Genomic DNA, 23,855 nt, shown 5'->3' with positions numbered 1-23,855 from the left:
CATGTCTGATCTCTGCCTCATAGAAATCGGCCCTGGGACACTGCTAATAGCAGTTCTCTTCCCCCCTGGGAAAGTTAGAGGATCTCAAATGCCTCCCCCATACCATTTTAACAGTATCTATTTTCATTACTTAGAAATGAAATGAATTTGCTATTTGGTGCACTGATTTGTGGATCATAAAGGAATATGGGATGCGGCAGACGTCACTAAAACAAATCTGACGGCTGGCTAGGCCAAAAATACTATCTCTCTGTGAGGCGAACTGACTACGCTCTGACAAGACTTACTTTCAACTTGAAGCTGTAGTCATTTAGATTCTGTAGTGCCAAAATGTCCTAGAAAGCTGCCCCTCCACCCACCCTCCATCCCCCTGCCCTGGTCTAGTCCTGTATTCATGAAGGCTGCTTCAGGGGAAAAACAGTGAGAAATAAACCAGTGGTATATTGTCATTAAAATACAGAAAGAAGCTTCCCTACACAAGGAACTTTCACCTAAATACTAGAGTAAAACTATGTCCTGTTTTTAACAGACTGTATGGCCATTTGGGTTTACAAATAAAACATTTCTTGGGCAGCCTTTTGGATCCTAACCTGATGGTACTGACCCAGTGGCTTCTGTAACTTGCATGTTTTGGATCAGGGACCTAGCTAGCCTTTCATTACCCTCAGGCAAACTAGACAAAGGTATTCCCTTAAGGATCAACAAAGTCTCTCCAGGGTGGAGAGACAGGTGTACTCTGAATTCCAGTCTCTCTCTTCTCCTCTGAAGGCGCCCCTGGTGGCACAGTGACTAAGTGCTCAGCTGCTAACCAAAAGGATAGAAGCTCCAACCCGGCAGCCACTTAACGGGAGAAAGATGGCAGTAGTCTGCTCCCAGAGGGCTACAGTCTAGGGAACCATCACTGGGAATCAGAATCATGGGGCCATCATGGGGCCGTCACTGAGAATCAGAATAAACTCGATTACATTATAAAAAAATAACTTTCCCAAGTCCCCCAGACCTACTTACCATCAACTGGATTCCCATTCAGACTAATGAGACAGAGATTTCCAAGGCTGTAAATCTTTACAAGAGCAGATAGCCTGATTTTTCTCCCACACAACTGCTGGTGAGTTTGAACCACCAACCCTGCCTTTGGACAGTTAACAGTTCACCGCTTACCCAACAGTGCCAACCAGAGAAACAAGGATCCATCAAAACGGAAATGGCAGAGAGTCACAGTACATCTAGAGATGAACAAATAATAAAAAAAGGGGGGTGGGGACATAACAACATTAAACATAATTAAAGTACCAATGGAAAACATAGACAAAGAGCAAAATGAAATAAAGGAAATAATTCAAAATTAAAATAAGAATCTAAAAGAGAAATATTGCAATGGACAGGGAAATAAAAATATGTGAATCACAGGGTAATTAAAATTACAGACACTGAACAGAGGCAAAATAAGGCTGGCAGTTTAATGGAATTATGGATCAAAACCAAGAGACATACCATATGTATCACAGGAATCCAAGGAGATCCAAAAGAGAAAAAATATTTGACTACAGAATGACAAAAAGTTCTCTAATCTAATAAAAGACATAAGTAAACAAAATCAAGAAGCTAAAAGAATCCCATGTAGGATTAACTCAAAGCAATCTACCCATCATTGTTAGTCTTTCAAATATTAAAGATAAAATCCAGAGAGCACAGAGGAAAGGAAAAGTCACATAAAAAGGATTCCCCACAAGGGTAAGTGTTGATTTTTCCCAAAGAGCACCGGAGCCCAGAAGCAATGAAATGATAGAGTTCAAGTGCTAAAAGAAAAGGAAAAGAAAACAAAAAAACTGTTAGCCAAGAATACTACACCCAGCAAAACTCCTTCATGAGTGAGTGAAATTAAAACATTCCCAGAAAAACAGATGCTGTGAGAGTTCATATCCACCAGATTGACTACAGAAAATACTAATTAGAGCACTGTAGATGGAAGATGCCAGAAGGTAATTCAACATTATGGATATGAAGACAAAGATTTGTAATAAAGGGAAATGCATGGACAAACATAAACCCCAAACCAAAACTCACTGCCATTCGCAGAATATCCACAAGGAACATCATCAAGAACAACATAATGACACTATGAATCAGCTAGTCTTGATACACATCTACAGGATACTCCACCCCAAACCAGCACAATATACATTCTCCACAAGGGCACATGGATCGTTCCATCCAGGACAAACTACATTTCAGGAAAGAAAGCACGTCTTGACAAATTTACACTGAAATCCCAAAGTATCTTCTCTGACCACACAAGTTAAGTTAAAAAGAATAACCAAAACAAACAAACACCTCAAAAATACACAAACGTATGAAAATCAAACTACATACTTTCAAACTACCAATGTAATAAGGAAGAAATCAAAACATAAATGATAAATTTCTTAGAGTCAATGAAAAAGATAGGATGCCATACCAAAACATGTGGCAATGAAGCACAGGCAGCGTTCAAAGAAAAACATACCAATAATTGCCTATATAAAAAAATAAGATCCCAACAACATAACTTGATAACTTCAGAAACTAGAACACGAAGAACAAAATAAGTCTTAACCTACCAGGAAAAAAGGAATGACCAACAATCACAGCAGAAAGAAATAAAATAAAAACAAAAATAATAGAATCAGTAACACCAGAAGTTGGTTTTTGAAAAAAAATCAATAAAAATTACAAATAAGACTGAAAAAGATGCAAATAACCAACATTTAAAAAAAAGAAAGATGATACATTACAACTGACAAGATATAGATACAAATAATTACTGGGGGGTACCCCCACAAACTGGAATTGTGCTGGGCTGAGAGAAGCTTTTGTAGTACACATTTCCCCCACTAGGCGAGCACCTAGCAACTCACTTTGCGTAAATGCACCCAGTGGCATCACTTCGGAATGTTCTCTCTGGTCACAGTAAATTTTTTTATTAAAGCAGTTTCCCTCGAACCTCATTTATTGTGATGGCTGTTTTAAGAGAACAATGTGCGGCTATGAAATTTTGTTTCCTGCTCAGGAAAAACGCTTCAGAAACTTTGTGATGTTGAACAAAGTTTACAAGGACAGCACTATGGGAAAAACTCAAGTGTAAGAGTGGTTTTCTTGTTTCAAAAAAGGTAAAATGTCTATTGATGACAACCTCATTCTGGACATCCGTCAACTTCGTGAATGGACAAAATGTTGACTTGTAGTGCATCTGAAGTTTGTTCCAACAGGTCAGACTGTTAATCAAGCTTTCTGTTATTAGAGGTTCTGAAAAGCTTGCATAACAGCATGCGACAAAAAAGGCCTGATTTGTGGCAGACTGGGGACTGGCTTTACCACCATGACAAAACACCTGCTCATACCAGTGTGCCAGTTTTTGGCAATAAACAGCATGCCTCTCTTGCCCCATGCATCTTACTCACCTGACTTCACTCTGTGTGGCTTCTTTTTGTTTCTGAAAATGATGAGGGACATGAAAGAACAGCAACATAGAAGAGGTAAGAAAAAACCCGAGGGAGGTGCTGTCAGCCATCCAAACAGATGAGTTTGGAAAATGTTTCCAAGAATGGAATTGCAGGGTTCAGGGGAGGAGATGAGCCCGTCAGGGTGCAGAATAGCAAGGACGAAACACACAACTTTCCTCTAGTTCTTTAATGTTTCCTCCACCCCCACCCCCCATCATGATCCCAATTCTACCTTACAAATCCAGCTATACCCGAGGATGTACACTGGTACAGATCAGAGCTGGAAACACAGGGAATCCAGAACAGATAACCCCTCAGGACCAATAATGAAAGTGGAGATACCAGGAGGGTGGGGGGAAGGTGGGGGAGGAAGGGGGAACAGATCACAATGATCTACATATAACCCCCTCCCTGGGGGGTGGACAACAGAAAAGTGGGTGAAGGGAGACATTGGACAGTGTAAGACATGAAAAAATAATAATTTATAAATTATCAAGAGTTCGTTAGGGATGGAGGGTAGAGGAGGGAGGGAGAGAAGTGAGGAGCTGATACCAAGGGCTCAAGTAGAAAGAAAATATTTTGAGAATGATGATGGAAACAAATGTACAAATGTACACAATGGATGTATGTATGGACTGTGATGAGTTGTATAAGCCCCCAATAAAATGATTTAAAAAATGGAATTGCAGATTTGACAAATGTATTAAGTGTATGGAGAGTACTTTGAAGGTATATGGTTGTTTTGTCAAAAAAAAATTTAAATACATAGGAAAAATTTTTGGAAAAAAATTCCATTTTGGGGGGGTGTTACTCATCGTTTGACAGAATGTTATGAACAACTGTATGTCAACAGCTAGATAGCCTAGATGAAATGGATAAATTCTCAGATGCACACAACCTACCCAAACTGACTCAAGAGGAAACAGTCTTAAAAACCCATAACAAGTGAAGAGAGAGAATCAGAGATTAAAAGTTTCCCAATAACAAGAGCAAAAGTCCTGGATCAGATGGCCTCACTGGGGAATTCCAACAAACATTTAGAGAATAAATGATATCGATACTGTTTAAACTCTTACAGAAGGTAGGGATAGAAGTATTCTCTAATCATCCTAGGAAGCAAACAAACTTGATATACAAAAAAGACGAAGATGTCACAAGTAAAGAAAACCAGAGGCCAATTTAGGCTAATGAATATAAAAACTCTTAACAAAATAATAGTGACCAGATTTGACAGCATATTAATAGAGCTATTCATGACCAAGTGAGATTAATCCCAGGAATGCCAGGGTTCAACATCAGAACGTCAATCAATGAAATATTCCACATCAATAAAACAAAAGATCAGAACCACAAAATCATCTCTATAGATGCAGGAAAGGCATTTGATAAAATCCAACAGCCTCTTTTCTTGAAGAAAACCCTAAAGAAGACTGGAACAGAAGGGGAATTCCTCAGTCAGTCTCAGGGTGTTTAGGAAAAGCCAATAACGGAGAAAGACAGAGTTTTCCCCTTGAAATCAGGAATAAGACAAGAGTACCTTCTCACCACTTCCATTCATTATTATAAGTCCTGGCCAGAGTAATAAAGCATGCATAAATAAATAAAATGCTCACAGATTCGGAGAGAAGAAATAAATTGATCTTTAGTCACAGATGGTATAGAAAATCCCAAAGAGGCTTCAAGAAAACATGTTTAGTGTTTCTATACTAACTCCCAGTTTGTTTCGTAGTGCCTGATCTTAGAAGTAAGTTACTATGTGGCCGCCCCAGGTAAAGCAGCTGGTCTCTACCTACCTGGAGGAAGAGAGGAAGAGAGAGAGTCAGGACTAGGAAGAAAATAAGGAATGTGAGGCTAAGTGCCTGCGTGAACAATGCCTCCTCTCCCATGAACTCAGAAGAATGGAATGGTGGCTGGCTACAATTTCTGGACATTTTGATTAATGAGTCCACTGAAAAATGCTGATCAACAGGGGGGAAATGAAAACAGAATTTCACATTTTTACGTATTTTAGACTTTGTGGCACGGCTTCAAACCAGTTTTTCCTGGTTTAGTTATGGTCAACGAAGCAAAACAGAGACCAAATCAAATTTAAAAAGTGTGAGTGAACTGGAATGATAGGTGGAATGGGACAAAATGTGCGTTGGTACCCTCCCTGCTAGAAAGCTAATCTCCCTCTTAAACAACAAGTGCAGCGTGCATGTTGCACAGCAACCAGGTCCCTTCATCAGTAGAGCTGGAACTAACAGTGCCTGGCTCAAAGATGGCGGCTGGCTGTACCCCGTTAAATGTGTGTCGTTCTTCACAGTCCTGGAAATCACCCAGTCTCTCAAACATCAGACTCCTGAAAGGGCTTACTATGCCTCTTTTGAGTCTCAATCCAGAACTGCAATGCATAACGTTTCCAGTTCTGGTTATCCTTCAGCTTCACCCCAGTTTTAAAATTTTGAGTCTATTCCATTTTCCTTCTTTGGACCTGACTGAACCAGATTTAACCAGATTGAAGCCCTGATTTCTGGAGCTATGCAAGGTAGATGGATGCCTGACACTATGCTGTGAGATGTTCTTTAAACCTTACACTAAAAATATCTCCCGAAGTCATCTTAAAATTGAACAATAGTTCTGCTTAACTAGTAAAAAAATCTGTCTTAAGCATGATGCACTTTCAAGAACTATTAATATGGGAACAAATTGAGAACAGCTACTCAAACGATTAGACGGGAGCCTTCAGGAGGAGGGAGGGCCAACTCAAAAAAGAGGGGGAGAATGGTTGTGCAGCCCCAAGAATGCGATCAGTGTCACTAAATTGCACATGTGGAAACTGTTGAACTGGGGAATATATGTATTACTGTATATTCTCCCACACAAAGTAAGTAAAATTTAACAAAAATAAGGGAAAAGGTACTAAACTAGTTAGAGTCTCAGAAACTATGTAATTGAACAGGACAATAGCAAAGTGGTGATGTCAAAATTACAGATACACCATTTAATGAAGATACAAGAAACCATACATATATCTTGGAACCTGAAATATGTTGCAGAAGTTTGTGTAAAAGACAACATGTTCCCAACAGAAACTTCTTGAGATTACCTAATTTAACCTCCTTTGTGTAACTGTGACACCAAGACTGAGCTCCAAAATGACTATCTCACACGCTGAAAGGTAGGTGTTGAAAGCTGAGGAGTCCTGCTTCTAGCTAATTATGCTATTTCCATGATACTGATGGGAGCCTGCTTAACAGCTGCAAACCAGTAAGATCTGGCTATCTGTTCCCCATGGTTGGCAGTTTGAAACCACCCACAGCTCCTTGGAGAAAGACTGGGCTTTCTATTCCCATAAACAGTTAATAGTCTCAGAAACCCCAAGAGGGGTCACTGTGAGTCAGCATTGATTTGACTTATTTGCTCCCCGTAAAGACTGCAGCATACGAAGCTTTAAAAGGCAGTCCGGCTCTGACTATAGTATTGCTGTGGGTTGGAATCAACTCAATGACACACAACAGGAGCTGCAAATAGATTCACTCTAAGTTGCAAGTGCTAATTGATTTGCAGCAGTTGCTTGAAATGCTGTGTTGAGAAGTGTACGTACAAACTCAAGATAGAGTATGGAGATTCATGGTATCTACCGTTGACATGAGAAGGAAGATGATGCTACCCATGCCACGTATGGCAATTCTGCACAACTTTACACAATACTGTCTTCCCCAAACCTGGTGTTTCTCATGCTAAAAATCATAAATGTCTTACTTCTACAGGAGCATGTGATATAAGTCATGATTAACTAAAACGATAACTTCAATGAGCAAAGAACTAAGAGAAAGAAACTTCTTTCCAGTTGATAAAGGTTTTATAAAGGTCCAGCCTGATGAGTCAATGAAATGTTTAACCCGACCCCTTTTCATTTCTTTCCATAAAGAAGCTGGGAGGCAAGATCAAAAAAGTTAAAAATGCATACTCATGTCTTTCCTCTGGAAAGCTATACATAGAAATGAAGTTCAAAGATGTGAAGGAAGTTACATGCAAAAGCCTTGATGCCAAAATGGCCAAATGCCAATCAAATGGCCAATGGCCAAATGCCAATCAAATCTTGGACAAACTTCAAAAGGGTCAACCTCACAGGAAAGTTAGAAATGAATCAGTTTTACTGAGATCCGCTAAGGAGGTTCAGCAAGCACTAGAAAAGACCTTTATAAGGAAGTATCACCCATGACTCTGGATAGGAAAATTGTAAATAAAACACCAGCAAATCAAATCCATGAGTACCTTTCATTAAGATCAAGTAAAGTTTATCCCAAGAGTGCAAGGATGGCTCAACAGTACAAAATCTCACAGTGCTATGCACACAGTACTAAACTAAAAGAGGAAATTGATAAGATAATCCCTGTAAATATGCCCTGCTGGACCCAATGGACCCAATTAAATTTAATATCTATTGCTAAATAGAAACTGTAAACAAATTTGGAAGAGAATAAACATTCCTTAACTTAATAAAGGAGATTTACTAGAAACCTCAGGAAAACCTAAATTTAATTGTAAAACAAGAGAACTATTCCAATTAACATCAGGGAAAATATAAGGCTATCCATTGTTCCTATGATTATTCATGATTCTGGAAATCACTGTTTAGAGGGGAAGAAAAAAATTAAGTATATATTACAAAGAAAAAAATGAAACATCACTATAATTTTAATTATACAATTCTTTAAGTAAAAGTTATAAGGGAATCAACTAAAAGACCCTTTAGAACTAATACAAGAGTTCAGCAAGGCAACAAGATATACATAAAATATCAACAAGCTTTCTCATATGCCAATAAATCCATTATAATAGCAACACATTATGAAATATCTAGAAATAAACTTAGTAAGATGTGAAGAAAAGATTTAAACTCTACTTAAGGACAAAAAGATTACATAAATAAGAGATACATTATGTTAAAGGATGGAGAAACAATATATCTTTAAGGCTCTCCCACAAAAATATCTATAAATTCAATATATTCATAGTAAAAATGTCAACAAGATATATATATAATGGGATCTGACTATATCTGATTCTAAAATTTATCTGGAAGAAAAAGGTGTGATGTTAACAAAGCTTCAAAAGAGAAAATGGGAGGAGGCAGGTCCTGTTATGAAGAGTCTGGGTGGCACAGGTGCTTTATGATTGGCTGCTGACCTAAAGGTTGGCAGTTCAAACCCACCTGGTGGCTTCATTTAAGTAAAGCCTGGTGCACTACTTTCATGAAGATGACAGTCAAGAAAGCACACCAGCCTGTGTGATCACAAGGTGTCGAGGGATCAGGTATCAGGAATCATCAGAACAAAAAATCATGTCATTGTGAATAAGGGGGAATGTGGAGTGGAGACCCAAAGCCCAACTGTAGGCAATTGGACATCCCCTTACAGAAGAGTCGCTGGGAAGAGACAAGCCAGTCAGGGTGCAGCGTAGCAACGATGAAATATACAACTTTCCTCTGGTTCCTAAATGCTTCCCCCCCTCCCCATTATGTTAAGAGTTCTACCTTACAAATCTGGTTAGACCAGAAGATGTACACTGGTACCGATAAGAACTGGAAACACAGGGAATCCAGGACAGATGATCCCTTCAGGACCAGTGGTGAGAGTGGCGATACTGGAGGGTGGGTTGGAAAGGGGGAACCAATTACAAGGATCTACATATAACCTCCTCCCTGGGGGATGGACAACAGAAAAGTGGGTGAAGACGTCAGACAGTGTAAGATATGATAATTTATATGATAATTTATAAATTATCAAGGGTTCATGAGGGAGGGGGGAGCGGGGAGGGAGGGGGGAGATGAGGAGCTGATGCCAGGGGCTTAAGTGGTGAGCAAATGTTTTGAGAAGGTTGAGGGCAATGAATGTACAAATGCGCTTTACACAATTGATGTATGTATGGATTGTGATAAGAGTTGTATGAGCCCCTAATAAAATGATTTTTTTAAATGAGAGCCAAGAAAATGCTACCTATTCTGCCACACAAGGGGTCATGTGCTGACCCAACAGCACCTAACAAGAACCCGTGAAACATAATGCAATACAACATTTGGTAATTAGATAAAACATATAATTAAAAGAGAACTGACAGTACAGAAACTGGATGTATAAATTTATGGGAATTCCTTTTTGATATTTTTCAAGACAATGGGGTAAGGACAATTTATTTGATAAGTGCTATTGTGCCAATTGACTATTTAGAAAAATTTAATAATACTAATCCCCACATGAAAACCAGTCACAAAGGTGAAGTTCAGGAAGATTAATGAGGTTATAGATGTTAAAAAACCAACAACAAAGGCATCAGAATGCAATAAAAGTGAAGTTATCTTAAATGGTATAAGTGGTGTTAATAAAAATGCAATAGCGAAACAAAATAAGGAAAAATAATATATATTTGACTATATAGAATAGCCCCTTTGGAAGAAAAATATACATAAAAATAATAAAATTTAAATAATAAGTAACAGACTGTGAGAACATATTTGTTGGCATCATCTATAATAGATGACTATAAAAACATATAAAGAATGACAAAGCAATAGGGAAATGATAACCTAAAATATCCACATTATATGAACTAGCAATTTGAGAAGAATTTTAAATGCCCAATAATCATGTGGAAAGATAACCAACCTCACTAGTCATCAGAAAAATGTAAATTAAACCCACAAAATAGAATTCTTCACCAACAAAGTAGTAAACATAAAATAAAATGACAAATTGATAACACCAAGTTTTCACACAAATCCACTCACTGCAGTCTAGTTGATTCTGACTCACAGCAACCCCATAGGACACAGCACAACTGCTGCTTTGGGTTTCCGAGGCTGTACTCTTTATTGGAAGAGAGCAGCAGGTGGTTTTGAACTGGTTACCTTGGGGCTAGCAGTCCAACTCGTAACTCACTACAACACCAGAGCGTCATTCATACAAAGTTGGTGAGAGTATGAATTAGCACAATTTCTTAGTCACTTAATAGTTACCAGATTTTTAAACACACCTTTAACTTTGCTAATAGTGAAAAAAGCAAGGGGAAAGAAAAAGAATAAATTAATTTAAATGCTATGAATAACAAGATAGGTAAACAAAGTAGGATATAATAACCACATTAAGGAATTTCAATCAGAAGTCAAAAGGATGAATCAGATTTTTAATTATTAAGATGAATAGTTTCTAAGTCATATTACAATGTGAGAGAACAAGCAAGCTATAGAACTATTAGAAAATGTAATTTTTCTTTCAAAAAAAAAGAAGGAAATAAGGGATAACTAAAGAAAAAGAGAACCCTGTATATAGAAATAAAAATAAAGAAAATACTGTACATTTTCTATTAATATCTATATAAATGTGTGTACATAAGTAAGAGGAAAATATAAAAAAGATACACACTGAACTGAGCATGTGAGTGAGTCTCAGCATAGTGGGAGGAACCAAAGCAAATGAATTTTCAGAGAAGCATCACGGAATTACCAGAACAAACCTGGAGCTAGGCTGCCTAGCTCTGAGAGCTACTTACTTAATTTATGCCTGTTTACCCATCTGAAAAATGGGTGCAGTAAAGGCCCCTCTGTCCTGGAAGCCCTTCAACAAGATGGACTGACACAGTAGTTGCAACAATGAGCTCGCATATAATTGTGAGGATGGTACAGGACAGGGGAGCGTTTCATTCTGTTGTACCTGGGGTCACTATGAGTCGTAACCCACTTGACAGAATCTAATAATATGAACGCAGGGAAAATGTTAATATGCCCGGATGCTACGGAGAGCCTGGTGGGTCAAGTCCACCTAGAGGAGCAGTGAAGGAAAGGGCTGGTGATCTACTTCTTCAAAGTCAGCAGCTGAAACCCTTATGGAACATGGTTCTACTTCAACACACCACGAGTTGATTGGTTATGTCATCAAATTACAACGAAACCCACTACCATCAAGCCAATTCGAACACATAACAACTCTACATAGGGTTTCCAGGGCTGTGCATTTTCACACAAGCAGACAGCCTCCTCTTTCTCCCGTAGAGCAGCTGCTGATCTTGCAACTAGAAGCCCAGTGCCTAATGGTTGTCATAGAGTTTGTGCAATTAATAAATGAATTAACGCACCTCGAGCATGATATAGGTGTCAGCTATTAGGATGAGCCATAGAACACCGCTAATCTGACTACATTTGCTACTTTAAAAAATAGCAACTTTATATAGGTGAACTTAGTGTCACTTTATATAGTTTTTATTTATGTTATTAACATTATATGTCCTTCTCCATTAAAAAAAAAAAAAGTAGAATAGGGAGGATGAGCTTCAGTTAGGGCTCATTATGGTATAGACTCATGTTTCCCATTGATGGAAATGACCCAGTCTAGTGGGGGGTGGGGGGAGGCTGCAAAAGCAGATACCTACACTTTATCCTGGATTATGGGTGATAGGAAAGGCGTTTTAATTGTCAGGGGCAGGCAGAATAGTTTTGCTGGTTTTGTTTTTCTGAAAAGGGGGCAGTGGGCTAATATGTTTCGCAAGTTATGGTGTAGACATACTGCATCTTTTCAATTGCTGTACCTAAAAAGATCTTTAGGGAAGAAAGCAAATATTAAGAAAATGTTGTCAAATAAAACCAGATATGTTTTCAAAATCTAGTTATGCATATTTCCATCTATAGCCATTGAAGCAAATCCTTATACAAATGACTAAATTCTCTTTAATAATAGCAATTTTATTAAGCCTGGAATTGCCAACAATTAATAAAGATGAAGAATGCAGTTTAGTACAGAATAAGAAAACTTCTTTTGGCAAAGTATTACATGGTAAATAATTAAAACCAAACCAAACTCACTGCCGCTGAGGTGATGCTGACTCACAGTGACCACACAGGACAGGGTAGAACTACCCCTGTGAGTTTCTGAGACTGTAACTCTTCCCCCTATCCCTACCCCACATTTATAAGATTTTAATTTACCAATTTAAACAGCTACAGGTTTCATTTTCTCTCCTTTCTTTACATCACTCTTTTCCTTATCTTTATCTTTTTCCTTGCCGCTCTCTTCCTTTTCCTGCCCTTCTTTCTTCTCCGCATCCCGGTTGACAACCTTGTTGATGATGAGGTTGTGCAGGGCAACCACAGAAAGAATCAGTGAGGTCAGGTGCACCCCCACCACCTATCTGGTCGTTGGTCTTCAGCTGGAAGGCCTTGGCGAACTCCTGCAGAGTGACATCCGACATCAGACTGAAGACATCTTGCAGCTGGTAGAGGAGGCGAACTGGTGGTTGATGGGCAGCTTGCCCCTGGCCACTTTCTCCAGATAGCTCCTGATATTCAGAAGCTTAGAGGTTAGTCCCTTCAAACCATGGACCTGGTTTGTGATCCACTGGGGAAGTATGCCCACGTGGGTGCCCTTGATGTCTCCTAACAAGCGTTCTCCTCCAACTTCCTCCACTTCCTCTGCTCCAAATTAATTTGAGGCTGGAGCTCCACCCTCATGAACTTCTCCCACTGAGATACACACTTCTGTGGCAGCCCCGAGTCCTGGGGCTGCACATTGCTGAGGACCATTACTGAGTTAGGGCAGTATCTTTTCATGAGTTCATTGATGGCAATGTCATTCTTACCTAGTCTCGGGCTTGTGTGGCACCATCCAACTATTCTTTCCCTAGCATTGAGCTTCTTTAACATTTCACACACGTTTTCCCAATAATCATTGTCAAAAACCAGACAGAATCACCCTTGTCATCTTCACTGAAAGGGACTGCCAAACTGTTTGGTACGGAGTACTCTCTTTTGCCAGGACCAATAACCAAAAAACACCAAAAACATGTTTCTGGTCCCCAACCTTGCCTATTCGATTGAAGTGATCCACCACACTGAGTAGCACCAGGTGTGATGCTCTGGCATCACAACACACCCCGACTGCGAACCACGGACACAGGCAGCCAACTGGAACTCTTTCTGGGAGTCGAAAGCCCCATCTTTCTACCAAAGAGTGTAAAGTAATACTTTGCCAAAAGAAGTTTTATTTTTCATTTTATGTTAAGCTACCTTTTAAAATCTTTCTTCTTTGCAATTCCAGCTTTAGTAAAACTACGACTATTACACAGAATTAGTTATTTGTATACTGTTGGGTCAGCACTAGGCTTCTAACTGCTAAGTCAGAAGTTCAAACCCGCCTGTCACTCGGCAGGAGAAAGATGAGGCTATCTGCTCCCATAAAGACATAGCTTTGGAAACCCGACACAACGCTGCTGAGTCAGGAGTCAACTTGATGGCAGTGAGTTTGGTTTGGGGTTTGGGTTTGATACTACACAAATAGCGTGATTATCACACCCATATACGATTTAGCGTGGATCTGTAAGAGACAAAAAGTTCTAATATTTGAAACCAAATTAAGTGAATATTTCTATTTTAAAAATGTGAAATTGGTGTTTGGTTCAGTTTCTGAATGTCCCCCTGATCGGCGTTTGAATGTGCTCTCCATCAAAACGGAGGTACGTCACCCTCAACTGAAGTCAATTTAGGAAAGAGAACAACATATGTAAAAATAAAAGCAAGTCTCTAGTATTAAACACAAAAATCTCAAGGAGAGTAGGGATTCTATAAATAGCTTGACATTATCTCACAATCTCTGCATATTTCGTAATGGAAACATTGCAAAAAAATAAGCAACTCTGACATTTCTGGATGTAACTTGAGGAGATTATTCCATCACAAAGGATTGGGACAGAATATACGGACCAACAACTCAATATCAAAACTCTCTTTGCAACTCTAAAACCATGCAGAATGACATTTACGATAATCCATTTATCACTGGCCAATACTGGCTGCTTGTTCACAAAATGTCAGTGACAAGGCGGGCTCCCCTGGTTCCTAGGCAGCGAGTCCATGTGGCTGGGGATCTTTAATATAGCGTCAACTTCATTTCCTTATATGCTACTGCCCTGCCGTGCACGCCAGCTCCCAGAGCCTTTGCCAGTCATATGAGCAGCCACACACATGAAACGCCTTCCGTGTTTGTCACACATCACAGCCGCGAGAGAATGAACAGTCTGCCCGCGAAGTTGCAGACAAACAACTGACTCATGGAGCAGTCCCGATGCTTCGATTAGCCACCTTTTATGGGTTTGGTGGCTCAATGCTGAATAATGGCAGTTCTAAAAATTTAAGTAATTCTTTATGATAGAAGGATACTATTAAAATAGTTATGTACATCGATATATTTGTGTTTCAAAGTGCTTTTGTCTGAGGTAACTCATACACGCTTCCCCACATCTCTTAATGGTTGTTGGGACTTCTTATCCAGTTGACCATGACTCATGAAGACTTCATCGCTGACCTTTCAATAGAACATGACCAGGCTTGTCTTGAGTGGCACCTCCAAGTGGATTTGAACAGCCACGTCTTTTGGTGAGTAGTCGACTACTTAACCCTTTGTGTCGCACAGAGAGCTCACATCCTGAGTAAGATAAGTCACAGACTACCAACATACTAAGAGGTAGTGAAAAGCGAGGAGTAAAGTTCAAGTTTTCTGTCCAAGGTTTTCTAGGAAACCAGAATCACTCCATGTTGGAGGCAAGATGACTCCGGATAAAACTCAGAAGTCCCAGATCCCGAGGGTCACTTTGAGTGGAAATCAACTCAGCGACAGTGAGTTTGGTTTTAGTCCAGAGACCACAACTGGTATTTGGTTTGACTAAACGAGCCCATGCATCTACATATCCTGAGATTTGTATATAACTCTCTCAATTTCAGTAACACTGAGCCACATCGTACAATTGGCTAGAATCCCTGCCCCGCTGAAGTACGCTGCCTGCTCCCAGGTCCCTTCCCAACCAGTTTAACTCACTTCTCCTTGGTTTACACACGCAGATCTTAAGTATATACTCAGAAAGTCTTGAAAAATGTACACGCCCACGTCACCATCACCAAATCCAGATACACATTTCCCTCTCTGCCCCCAATGTTTTCTCCTGCCCCTGCCCGGTTAGCTGCCAGTCTTCCTGATTCACTCCATCTTATTCCCTATTCATTGGGCCCTGATCTAGTCTCTCCAACCCCCTCTTCATATTGCAGCAAACCCTTGGGAGAGATAGATTTCCAAACTTTTAGTGTGCAATCCCATCTTCAAACTGACGTCTTTCAACCTGTGACTTTAGAGTTGACCACAGCGGAAATGGCAAGATACCATCACTGCAAGCCTTAGAGCAAGGGCGGGGGACGTCTGGCCCGCGGACTAGCTAAGGCCCGAGAAGTCAGCAATACCTCTCCAAAGAGTGGTCGGCTGAGCCATCGCTTTAGGGGTGAGTTCATGAAACGTTTGACCAATAAGGCCTGTGAATGATGCTATACATATCCAAATGATCTGTGGCACAAAAAAGGCTCCCCACACCAGCATGAGAGAGACACCCTGGCTGGTGGAATCTGACTGTTACTTCACGCCAATGAATCCAACTCCGACGTACCACTGGATGAGCAAGGGGGAATAGTTTGAGGCAGAGACTCTTCTGGGAGTGTGACTGTGACCTACATTTGATCGAGTTGACGCTCCGCCTCTGAGGTGGGATTGTACCACCCACTCCAAGGGGAGAGCATCTGGGGTCAGTCTCCTGCAGTGTGACTTTGCCCCCGCTAAACTCGGAGATGGCAGCAGCCCAGCAACAAAAATAACCTCTGCTCTCTGAGCCAGGACACCTGCTGCTAGTCTATGGCGGGTGTTCTTGGTGTGGGAGGTTAAGTGCCATATGGGAAACTTACTCCCTAAGTTAAATAAACAGCACAGAAAAGCCAAAATGTATGACATTCAGTTGGAGTGCGTTTCCGTGTAGAGCTGACTGGGTGCCTGCCTTTCTCTATTAGCCACTCCCACCCGGGGGTACGGGCATCTCTGGTCCCAACCAAGATCTGGTCCTGGGTGTGTTTTTAAGAATTTATTTGTAGCTAAATTGGAACAGGCGCAAAGGAGTCGTAATTAGCCTGACTGACATGCAAAAGAAGGCTCAATTCCCCCCCCCCAATGATTTAAATGCTACCCATACAGTAAGCGAAGGTGATTGTAAGAATAGATTTGTTTTGAGTTGGGGTTGGTTCAATCACCTCAAAGGGAAGGCAAATTTACCTAAGATGAAAGGGCAGGTGTGCACTGTTCAGAAAGTGGACATTCTTAACTTGGAGAATGCCTTTTGCAAAGGGTCAATAGCCTCAGAACCACAGTACACAGTTTCACGTAGTGCTAACGTGGCCAGTGGACATTGGTATAGCGCACACTCCTATACTCCAATTTCTGTGTGCACACTAAAGAGGGAAATCCCTCCTTCCTAACGTTTGTGTTTCCTTCCCAAGAAGGAAGGCACAGAGGGGCAGGCGGGTCTGGACTGCAGTAACCCTGTGTGTGCAATATTCACAGGCCCTGGGACACGCACAGGCTTTTTGCACCAAGATTTGAGACTGTGGCCTATGAGGACGTGTCATAAACGATTCTGTCCCTACAGTTCGTGGACGAGGGAGCTGAGGGTCAGAGAGGTGAACGAGTTAACAATAGTCTAGTGCATGCCGTGTATTTCAACACTCAAGGTAACTTAAAATAGGGCATCACTTTAGTCCGATGCCGCCAATATGAGACAAAGAGAAGCAATTCCATTTTGCAGATGGGGAGACTGAGAGGTCAAAAAGCCATTTTAATTCAGGCAGAATGACATGGGACATGGCACATGGGACAAGTATTCCATCTTTCTGAGCCTTATTTTCCTCGCCTGCAAGGGGATCTTGATCTTGCCTGCCTCGTAGGAATCTTGGGAAGATTCAATGATACATGAGGAATGTTAAAAGGCATTGCAGCACTTGATAAATATTTGTTTTTGTTGTTAAGCTATTATTGAATAAAAAGCAGAGCCAATAATGGAAGCCCAGTCTCCATGCTATTGGCTCCATGCCCTTTCCATTAAACTATGCTACAAGAAACTCAGATTATATATCACGTGCCATTAGAAGTTGCACCAAAGCAGAGGGGTGAATGGGGGAAGGGGTGGAGGAGTGGTCAAAACCCCTCTAACACATGGAGAGTCACTATTACCAAGAGAAATAGCATCAGGTCGTCAGCACCCAGATTTGTGACTACATTTCATAGAAGGTTGCAAGTGGGGTTTTATTCGATGACTCTGCCAAAAACACATTGGTAGATATGGCCCGGAGTCTGTGGACCCCAGACACTCAAGCCTGCCTGGCCCTGGCTCGCCGCCAAGTTAATGCACAGTGAAGAGGAGCAGCTGCAGCAATGCTGTGGGTGAGGCTGCCCTGGAGGAGGGGCTTGCCAAGGAGTGTCTTCCTGCATTACTTATCAACTGTTCATACAGAGAACTGAGCTAAAACCCAACAAATTCAATCAAAATTCGTCTTAGAAAACAAAGGTGTGATATGGGAAAATCTCAAATACATACAAATTTAATAATCAAGTTCCATGTTTACCTACCTCCACTTTCGTGGGGACAAACTCTAAAATATAATTATGCTAGCAAAGATGCACTAGAAACTCATATACTCTGTTTTGCTGATTACAGTATAAATTGGTACAACACTTTTTGGAAAGCACTTTGGCAATACGTACCAAAATCTAAACGCCAAAAAAACAAAACACCCTGCTATCTTCTGTTTTATGAATCCTCCTTTCAGAGTCTGAGGCAATGATTTGAAATAAGGAGAAAGCAATTACATCTGTAATTGCAACATTCCTTATAATGTTAAATTAAAAAGCAACTTAGATGTGCAGTAACAGGGGACAACCCTGCACATGGTGCTGCACCCCTCTCCCAGAGCCCAGGAACACAGCTGATGACGACAACAGAATGGACACAAGCTCCGGCCATTACCATGACGATTACCACGACGTTAAAGCATGTTTGCGAAAGACTCATAGGGCAATATCCCAAACTGTGAATTGTAGTTTGGGGCTGAGTTTCTTTCTGTGTTTTGGGCTGTTGCCACATGGCCAATTGACTACCTGGTATTTGCTCATTTGGGCCGTGCTACTGCGTAAGGCTAACCATGTGTGTGCGCGTGAGCTGCCAGGCTACGCAGGACCTGTACCACCAAAACAAGAAGCAAAACAAACTCACTGCCATCCAGTCAATTCTGACTCACGGTGGCCCTATAGGACAGGGCAGAACTGTCCCTGTGGGTTTCCAAGACTGTAACTTTTGTAATCATTTTATCGGGAGCTCTTACAGATGTTGTAACAATTCGTAATTCAATTTGCTCATGGATAATTATACGACTGCTGCCACCTTCAGTTTCAAAACATTTTCATTCTTCTTGAACTCCTTGATAGCAGCTCCCCTTTACCCCCCTCCCTCCCTCAAACTACCCCCGCTGTGAGCCCCTATTCTTATGTTATATATGTAATAAATTATTATTATTATCTGTGTCTTACACCATCCAATATATCCATTCACCTACAGTTCTGTTATTCATTCCCCTCAAGTGGGATTATACAGGCATCATTGCTGTTAGCTCCCCCTGCCCTCTTCCTGCACCCTCAGGGAATCACTAGTCCCCTTACTGTATCTATCTTGGCTATCATGCATCAATTGATCTTACTTATACACCTGAGCATACTCATAGCTAACAAGGTTAATGAGGTAAGACAAGAACCATAATAGGGAGAGGAGGAAATGTTAAAAAACTAGAGGATAGTTGTGTGTTTCATCAGTGTTATACCACATCCTGAAGTAAGCATCCCTTCCCTGGGGCCCTTCTGTGAGGGACTGACCAAGTATCTTTCAGGTGGTTTTGGGGCCTCCACTCCATCCATGCGCCTTCACTTCTATGTGATTGCTTGTTTTCTTTTGTTGTTGTTTTTTTGAACTTTTGATACCTATTCTTGCCAACACTTCATGATCACACAGGCTGGTGTGCTTCTTCCAGGCGGGCTTTGTTGCTTCCCTGCTAGATGGCCACTTGTTTGACTTCAAGCCTTTAGGACCCCAGACACTATCTTTTAACATCCACTTTCTTCACCATATTTGCTTATGCACCCATTTTATCTTCAGCGATTTGTGTCCAGAGAGTGAGTATCATACAGTGCCAAATTATTAGAACAAGCCATTCTTGCACTGAGGTAAGAGTTTCATAGAGGCCCATTGTCTATCTACTTCCTCATTGTATTTACAGATATGTATATATACATGGGCAAATATGCCTATCTTTATATATTTACATATTACATATATACATATCTATGTTTATCCCCATATATAACATTTTACGTTCTTCTACCTTCCTCTTTTTCTTTCCTCCTGCCCCACCATCGTGATGGCCTGTCACTCACCTCTCCGTAGTTCCTCTTGGATACGTTTCAAATGATCAAACACAACCAGGAACACTACACCCTCCTCCTCATTTGTTTTAGTACCCTTACTATTCCCCTGTCCCTGTCATTGTTGGTCCACTGCTCCCTTTCACCTATCTCCTCCCCCCTCCCCCGCTTGCCCCCCTGGAACCATTGGTCCCTTCGCTGTCTCCTTGGGCTTGTTTATCCTCCCTATCTTAAATAGACAGACACCCAAAAGAAAAGATAAAAATAAATAAATAGGTTAAAAAAGACAGAAGAAGAAGAGCCGTGTAAATAGTTGTGCACCTCGTTGCTATCCTGTCCCAGAGTAGATGAGCATCTCTATATGCTACATAGGGGGACCTTTACGGAACAGAAAGTCCTGAAGGGCATCAGGTGGTTTCAAACTGCAGACCTTGGTAGAAGGCAGCCCACCTTGTAACCACGACACAACAAGGGATCCCCTGGACCACAGAGGACTTCTTACCTAGCCTGCACAGTTGTAAAACAGTGAGCTATTGCCAACACTGCAAATGCGAATGTTTCATATTCACAGCTTCTAGCGAAAAACCTAGTGGATAACGCACTCTTAGGCCACAGTCCCTGACTAACGTCAACACTGACAGGTATGTCCATTGTAGACAGTGTAGGTGTTCATTCCCTGCTGACTCCACCAATCCCGAGTCTGCCTCATTCTTTCATAGCTACCAGCTTTCTAGTCTGTCTGAGAAAAGGCTCTGGGTGTGCCAATGTGCAAAAGGCTGGTGATTCTCATCTACCCAGAGGAGCCTCAGATGGAAGACCTAGCAGTCTACCCCCTACAACATATCAGTCCTGGAAAACCCTGGGAAGCCACACTTCTCCTCTGACATCCATGGGTTGCCATGAGTCAAAAGCTACTCAGTTAAGAAAGAAAGAAAGAAAAAAAGATGGCAGAAGAGATCTACTTTGAATCCCCCTTTAAAAGTGCATCGTGTCCAACAAAAAGGCTTGTTAGACCTACCTCGCCGGCTCCACTCGGGCCTGTTCCTTAGCCACTAGCATCCTGTAGTACAATCTTCTCACTTCTTCCCCGGAGCCCATCTGTCCCTTTCAACCCTCCTTGTGAAGGGCACAGTGAAAATGCACATTTCGATCGAAGTGGACAGCCGTGTCTTCTAAGCTGCGTTCGTTTTTTCTCTAGCCTTCAGGAGGCAGCGATCCAACAGGTTAGAGAAGTTGCTTTCGTTCTCCCTGTCCATCTTCTAAGGCTTAGCCAGTGGTTCTCAACCTTCCTAATGCCGCGGACCCTTTCATACAATGTCTCGTGCTGTGGTGACCCCACACGTGGGCCTATCTGCATGTGGGCAGACCCACCTGGAGAGGAGCGGTGTCTCGGTTCCTAAGACCATCAGAAATGTGGTGCTAGGTGGCCCCTGTGAAAGGGCAGTCGCGACCCCCAGGTGGAGAACCGCTGGCCTCAGCTGTGCTCTGGCAGAAGCCTGGTTCCGGTTGCTGCAGGCATTTCTCTCGTTTCCCAGTGGTAGAGGTCCCACGTTTCCATTAGCATATGTGTTCTACTCATTTCCGTCACCCTCTGCCCAAGGCCAAGGTCCTGGGAGATAAATGAAGGAGGCACCCAGCAGCAACAAGAGAAGTAGTTCCCTACCCAGTGACATGTCCAGTCAGATCAAAGCTGGGCGATGGACACCACGTGTCGGACCTCGGGTTAAGACCTGGGCCCTGGGCAGAATGCCCTTCACTGCTTCCGAAGGTGTGGAAGACTATTCTTTCAGCAAGACAGAAGATTTATTTCAGATAAAGGACGAATGCTGTCCTTTAATTAATAACATCTATCTCTGGGACAAGCACATCAGGTATTCGATACAGAAGACTCGTTTAATAGAAAAGACAGATGGCAACTTCACTCTTGGGACTTCTGAGGCTGCCCCTGAAAAACACACAATTTTAAAAGGCTTTGAGAATCCTCTGAGGAGAGCCAGTCAGGAAACAGGAGCGCACCATGGCCCCTTTGACAAAGTAAACCACAGAGTCTCTCGGAACCATTCTGAAACGCTGGGAGGAGAGTCAGCTCAATCTGAGAGGGGAAAGCGGTGTTGGCTTTTGCAGGCTAATCTTAGGATGGTGAAAACTTCTCTTTCCTCTATGCCTGCGTGGTACTTGATGAGAAGGAGTTTTACAGGGAAGCACGGACTAGCCCGCTGGGCTCCATGCTCACTGGACAACAGAGCAACCCCAAACTTTCCAATCTCCGTTTTGCTCATCCTGGAATATTCCAAACCAGGCCTTTCCCACTCAGCTAGCACCAGGCTTGTTTGGTAAACGGCTATCAGGAGCGCCCCATGTCAGGTGGAATGTCTCTCCTTCGATGGTTCTCATCCATCTGGCTCCACACGCATGTTGGTACAAGATCCCTACTGCATGTGTTACACCTGCCTAACTGGGTGCGAACGTTATAAACCACACATCAACACTTTCTGCTCGAGTGTTAATGTCTATTAATGGCCTGCTGGGAAAAGGCTCTTAGGGCCGGCCCAGAGTCCCGATTCAAGACAGCCGGCAGTGACGGTCCAGTCTGGGGGTCAAGAACTTAGCTGGCATATTTCACTAACAGAAATTGTGGAGAAGGGACATGTTTGGGCGTTGCCCTTGGGGGGGGGGGTCACGTCACTGAGATTATCTTCATATATAAAAAAACAACAAAACAAATCAAAACCCATCATCATCTATGAGAAGCTAGCAATTGTTACTGGCATCGAGTAAATTCTCACTCATACCAACCCTCTGGCACAGAGCGGAACTGCTTCTGTGGATTTCTGAGACTAGCTTTTTACAGGAGGGGAAAGCCCCCATCTTTCTCCTGCAGAGCAGCTGGTGGTTCTGAACTGTTGACCTTGCAGTTAGCACCCCAACTCGTAACCACTAGGCCACCACTGCTGCAAAGCCACATAAATCTGAAGGAATTTAAGGTGAAGGAATTAAGCATGTGGGGTTTGGCTACTGATACCAGATACTAAATTTCACCTTTGTCTGCTAGGTTTCAATGCTGTATAATTCACTGAGATGAGGGGGGAAAGGGGCTTACCAACATCATGGTGAGCTTCCTTGTCTGCACATTTTTGGTACGGCCTTTGAAGTGGTACACATGATCCTCAAATTGTACTTACCAAGTTCCCCGGTGCACAGACAATGGGCTTGTAGGTGCAGTAGGTAGCCAGCTATGTGTGCCACAGAGTGCTGAATAAAGTATATGTTGGAGATAATTTTATCCAATATATGAGCAAGGCATATGCTGCATAAACATACCCACATATATATACATTAAAACAAAATACTCAAATGATAATTTTACAGATTTCATGGCCATTCCTGGAGCTTTGCTTTGTATCACATAAAGTGCATATTTAAATCACACAACTCCATTCTCGCAAATTACCAAAAAAAAAAAGACATACACACAAGCACAACCGTCAAAACCGGATTTTCCCTTCTCTAAATTAATCCAATTATTCAAATGTCAGTTATATCTGTCACAGCCTGGCTCCTTGGGCCGAACCAAACTGTTAAAAATTAAAACTGTTTTACTTCGTTTAGTCTTTCTGCCTTTTTACTGTAAAACCCACAGTCTCGACACAAAGTTCTGGATTTGACACCCAGTGCAACACAGCCCTATTGCTGTCATCCATGCATAATTCACTTTGGAAACATGCACTTGCTTTAAAATATTACTAAAATATACATGTAACATATGCTAATTTCACGGCGTTGGCTTGTAAGCTCTCGCCACTAGGTTATATGTAAACTTGGCCAAGTGCATACACTGTACATAAAGGGATTATAAATGAAAGGAAATATTTCTGTCCCTAGCTCTGTCTCTAGCCTTGGCCAAACTGACAGCCCCAAATCCCAGCAACATCTAACATGCCCTTCCCGTGGAGAAGACAGCCTGTTCTCAGAGTCTTAATTACATCCCAGCTGACTGCCCAGCGTTGCCAAAATCAGGCAACAAACGCTGGCCCTTCACTCACAATATGGTCTGCTAAACAGACTCCCG

The 23,855-nt window shown here is 41.7% G+C and overlaps 1 protein-coding gene across 4 annotated transcripts in view; it reads right to left on the bottom strand.

Moving 5' to 3' along the window:
• Positions 1 to 23,855, bottom strand: part of FTO (FTO alpha-ketoglutarate dependent dioxygenase) — a 462,074-nt gene that overhangs the window by 125,196 nt on the left and 313,023 nt on the right. The window contains exon 9 of one of the 4 annotated variants that reach the window (XM_045293611.1): positions 21,648 to 21,731. The exons of the other annotated variants lie outside the window; for them this stretch is intronic. Coding sequence (XP_045149546.1) covers positions 21,680 to 21,731 — 52 coding nt within the window. The 3' untranslated portion in view covers positions 21,648 to 21,679. Of the gene's footprint in view, positions 1 to 21,647; positions 21,732 to 23,855 lie in introns of those variants that run through there. 4 annotated transcript variants of the gene reach the window in all.

The sequence above is a fragment of the Echinops telfairi genome, unplaced genomic scaffold (assembly GCF_000313985.2).
Source record: "Echinops telfairi isolate 266 unplaced genomic scaffold, ASM31398v2 ScPeMD7_2291;HRSCAF=2852, whole genome shotgun sequence".
Classification (NCBI taxonomy): domain Eukaryota; kingdom Metazoa; phylum Chordata; class Mammalia; order Afrosoricida; family Tenrecidae; genus Echinops; species Echinops telfairi.
Note: the sequence above shows the minus strand (reverse complement) of the source record. Positions and strands in the feature narration are given on the sequence as shown.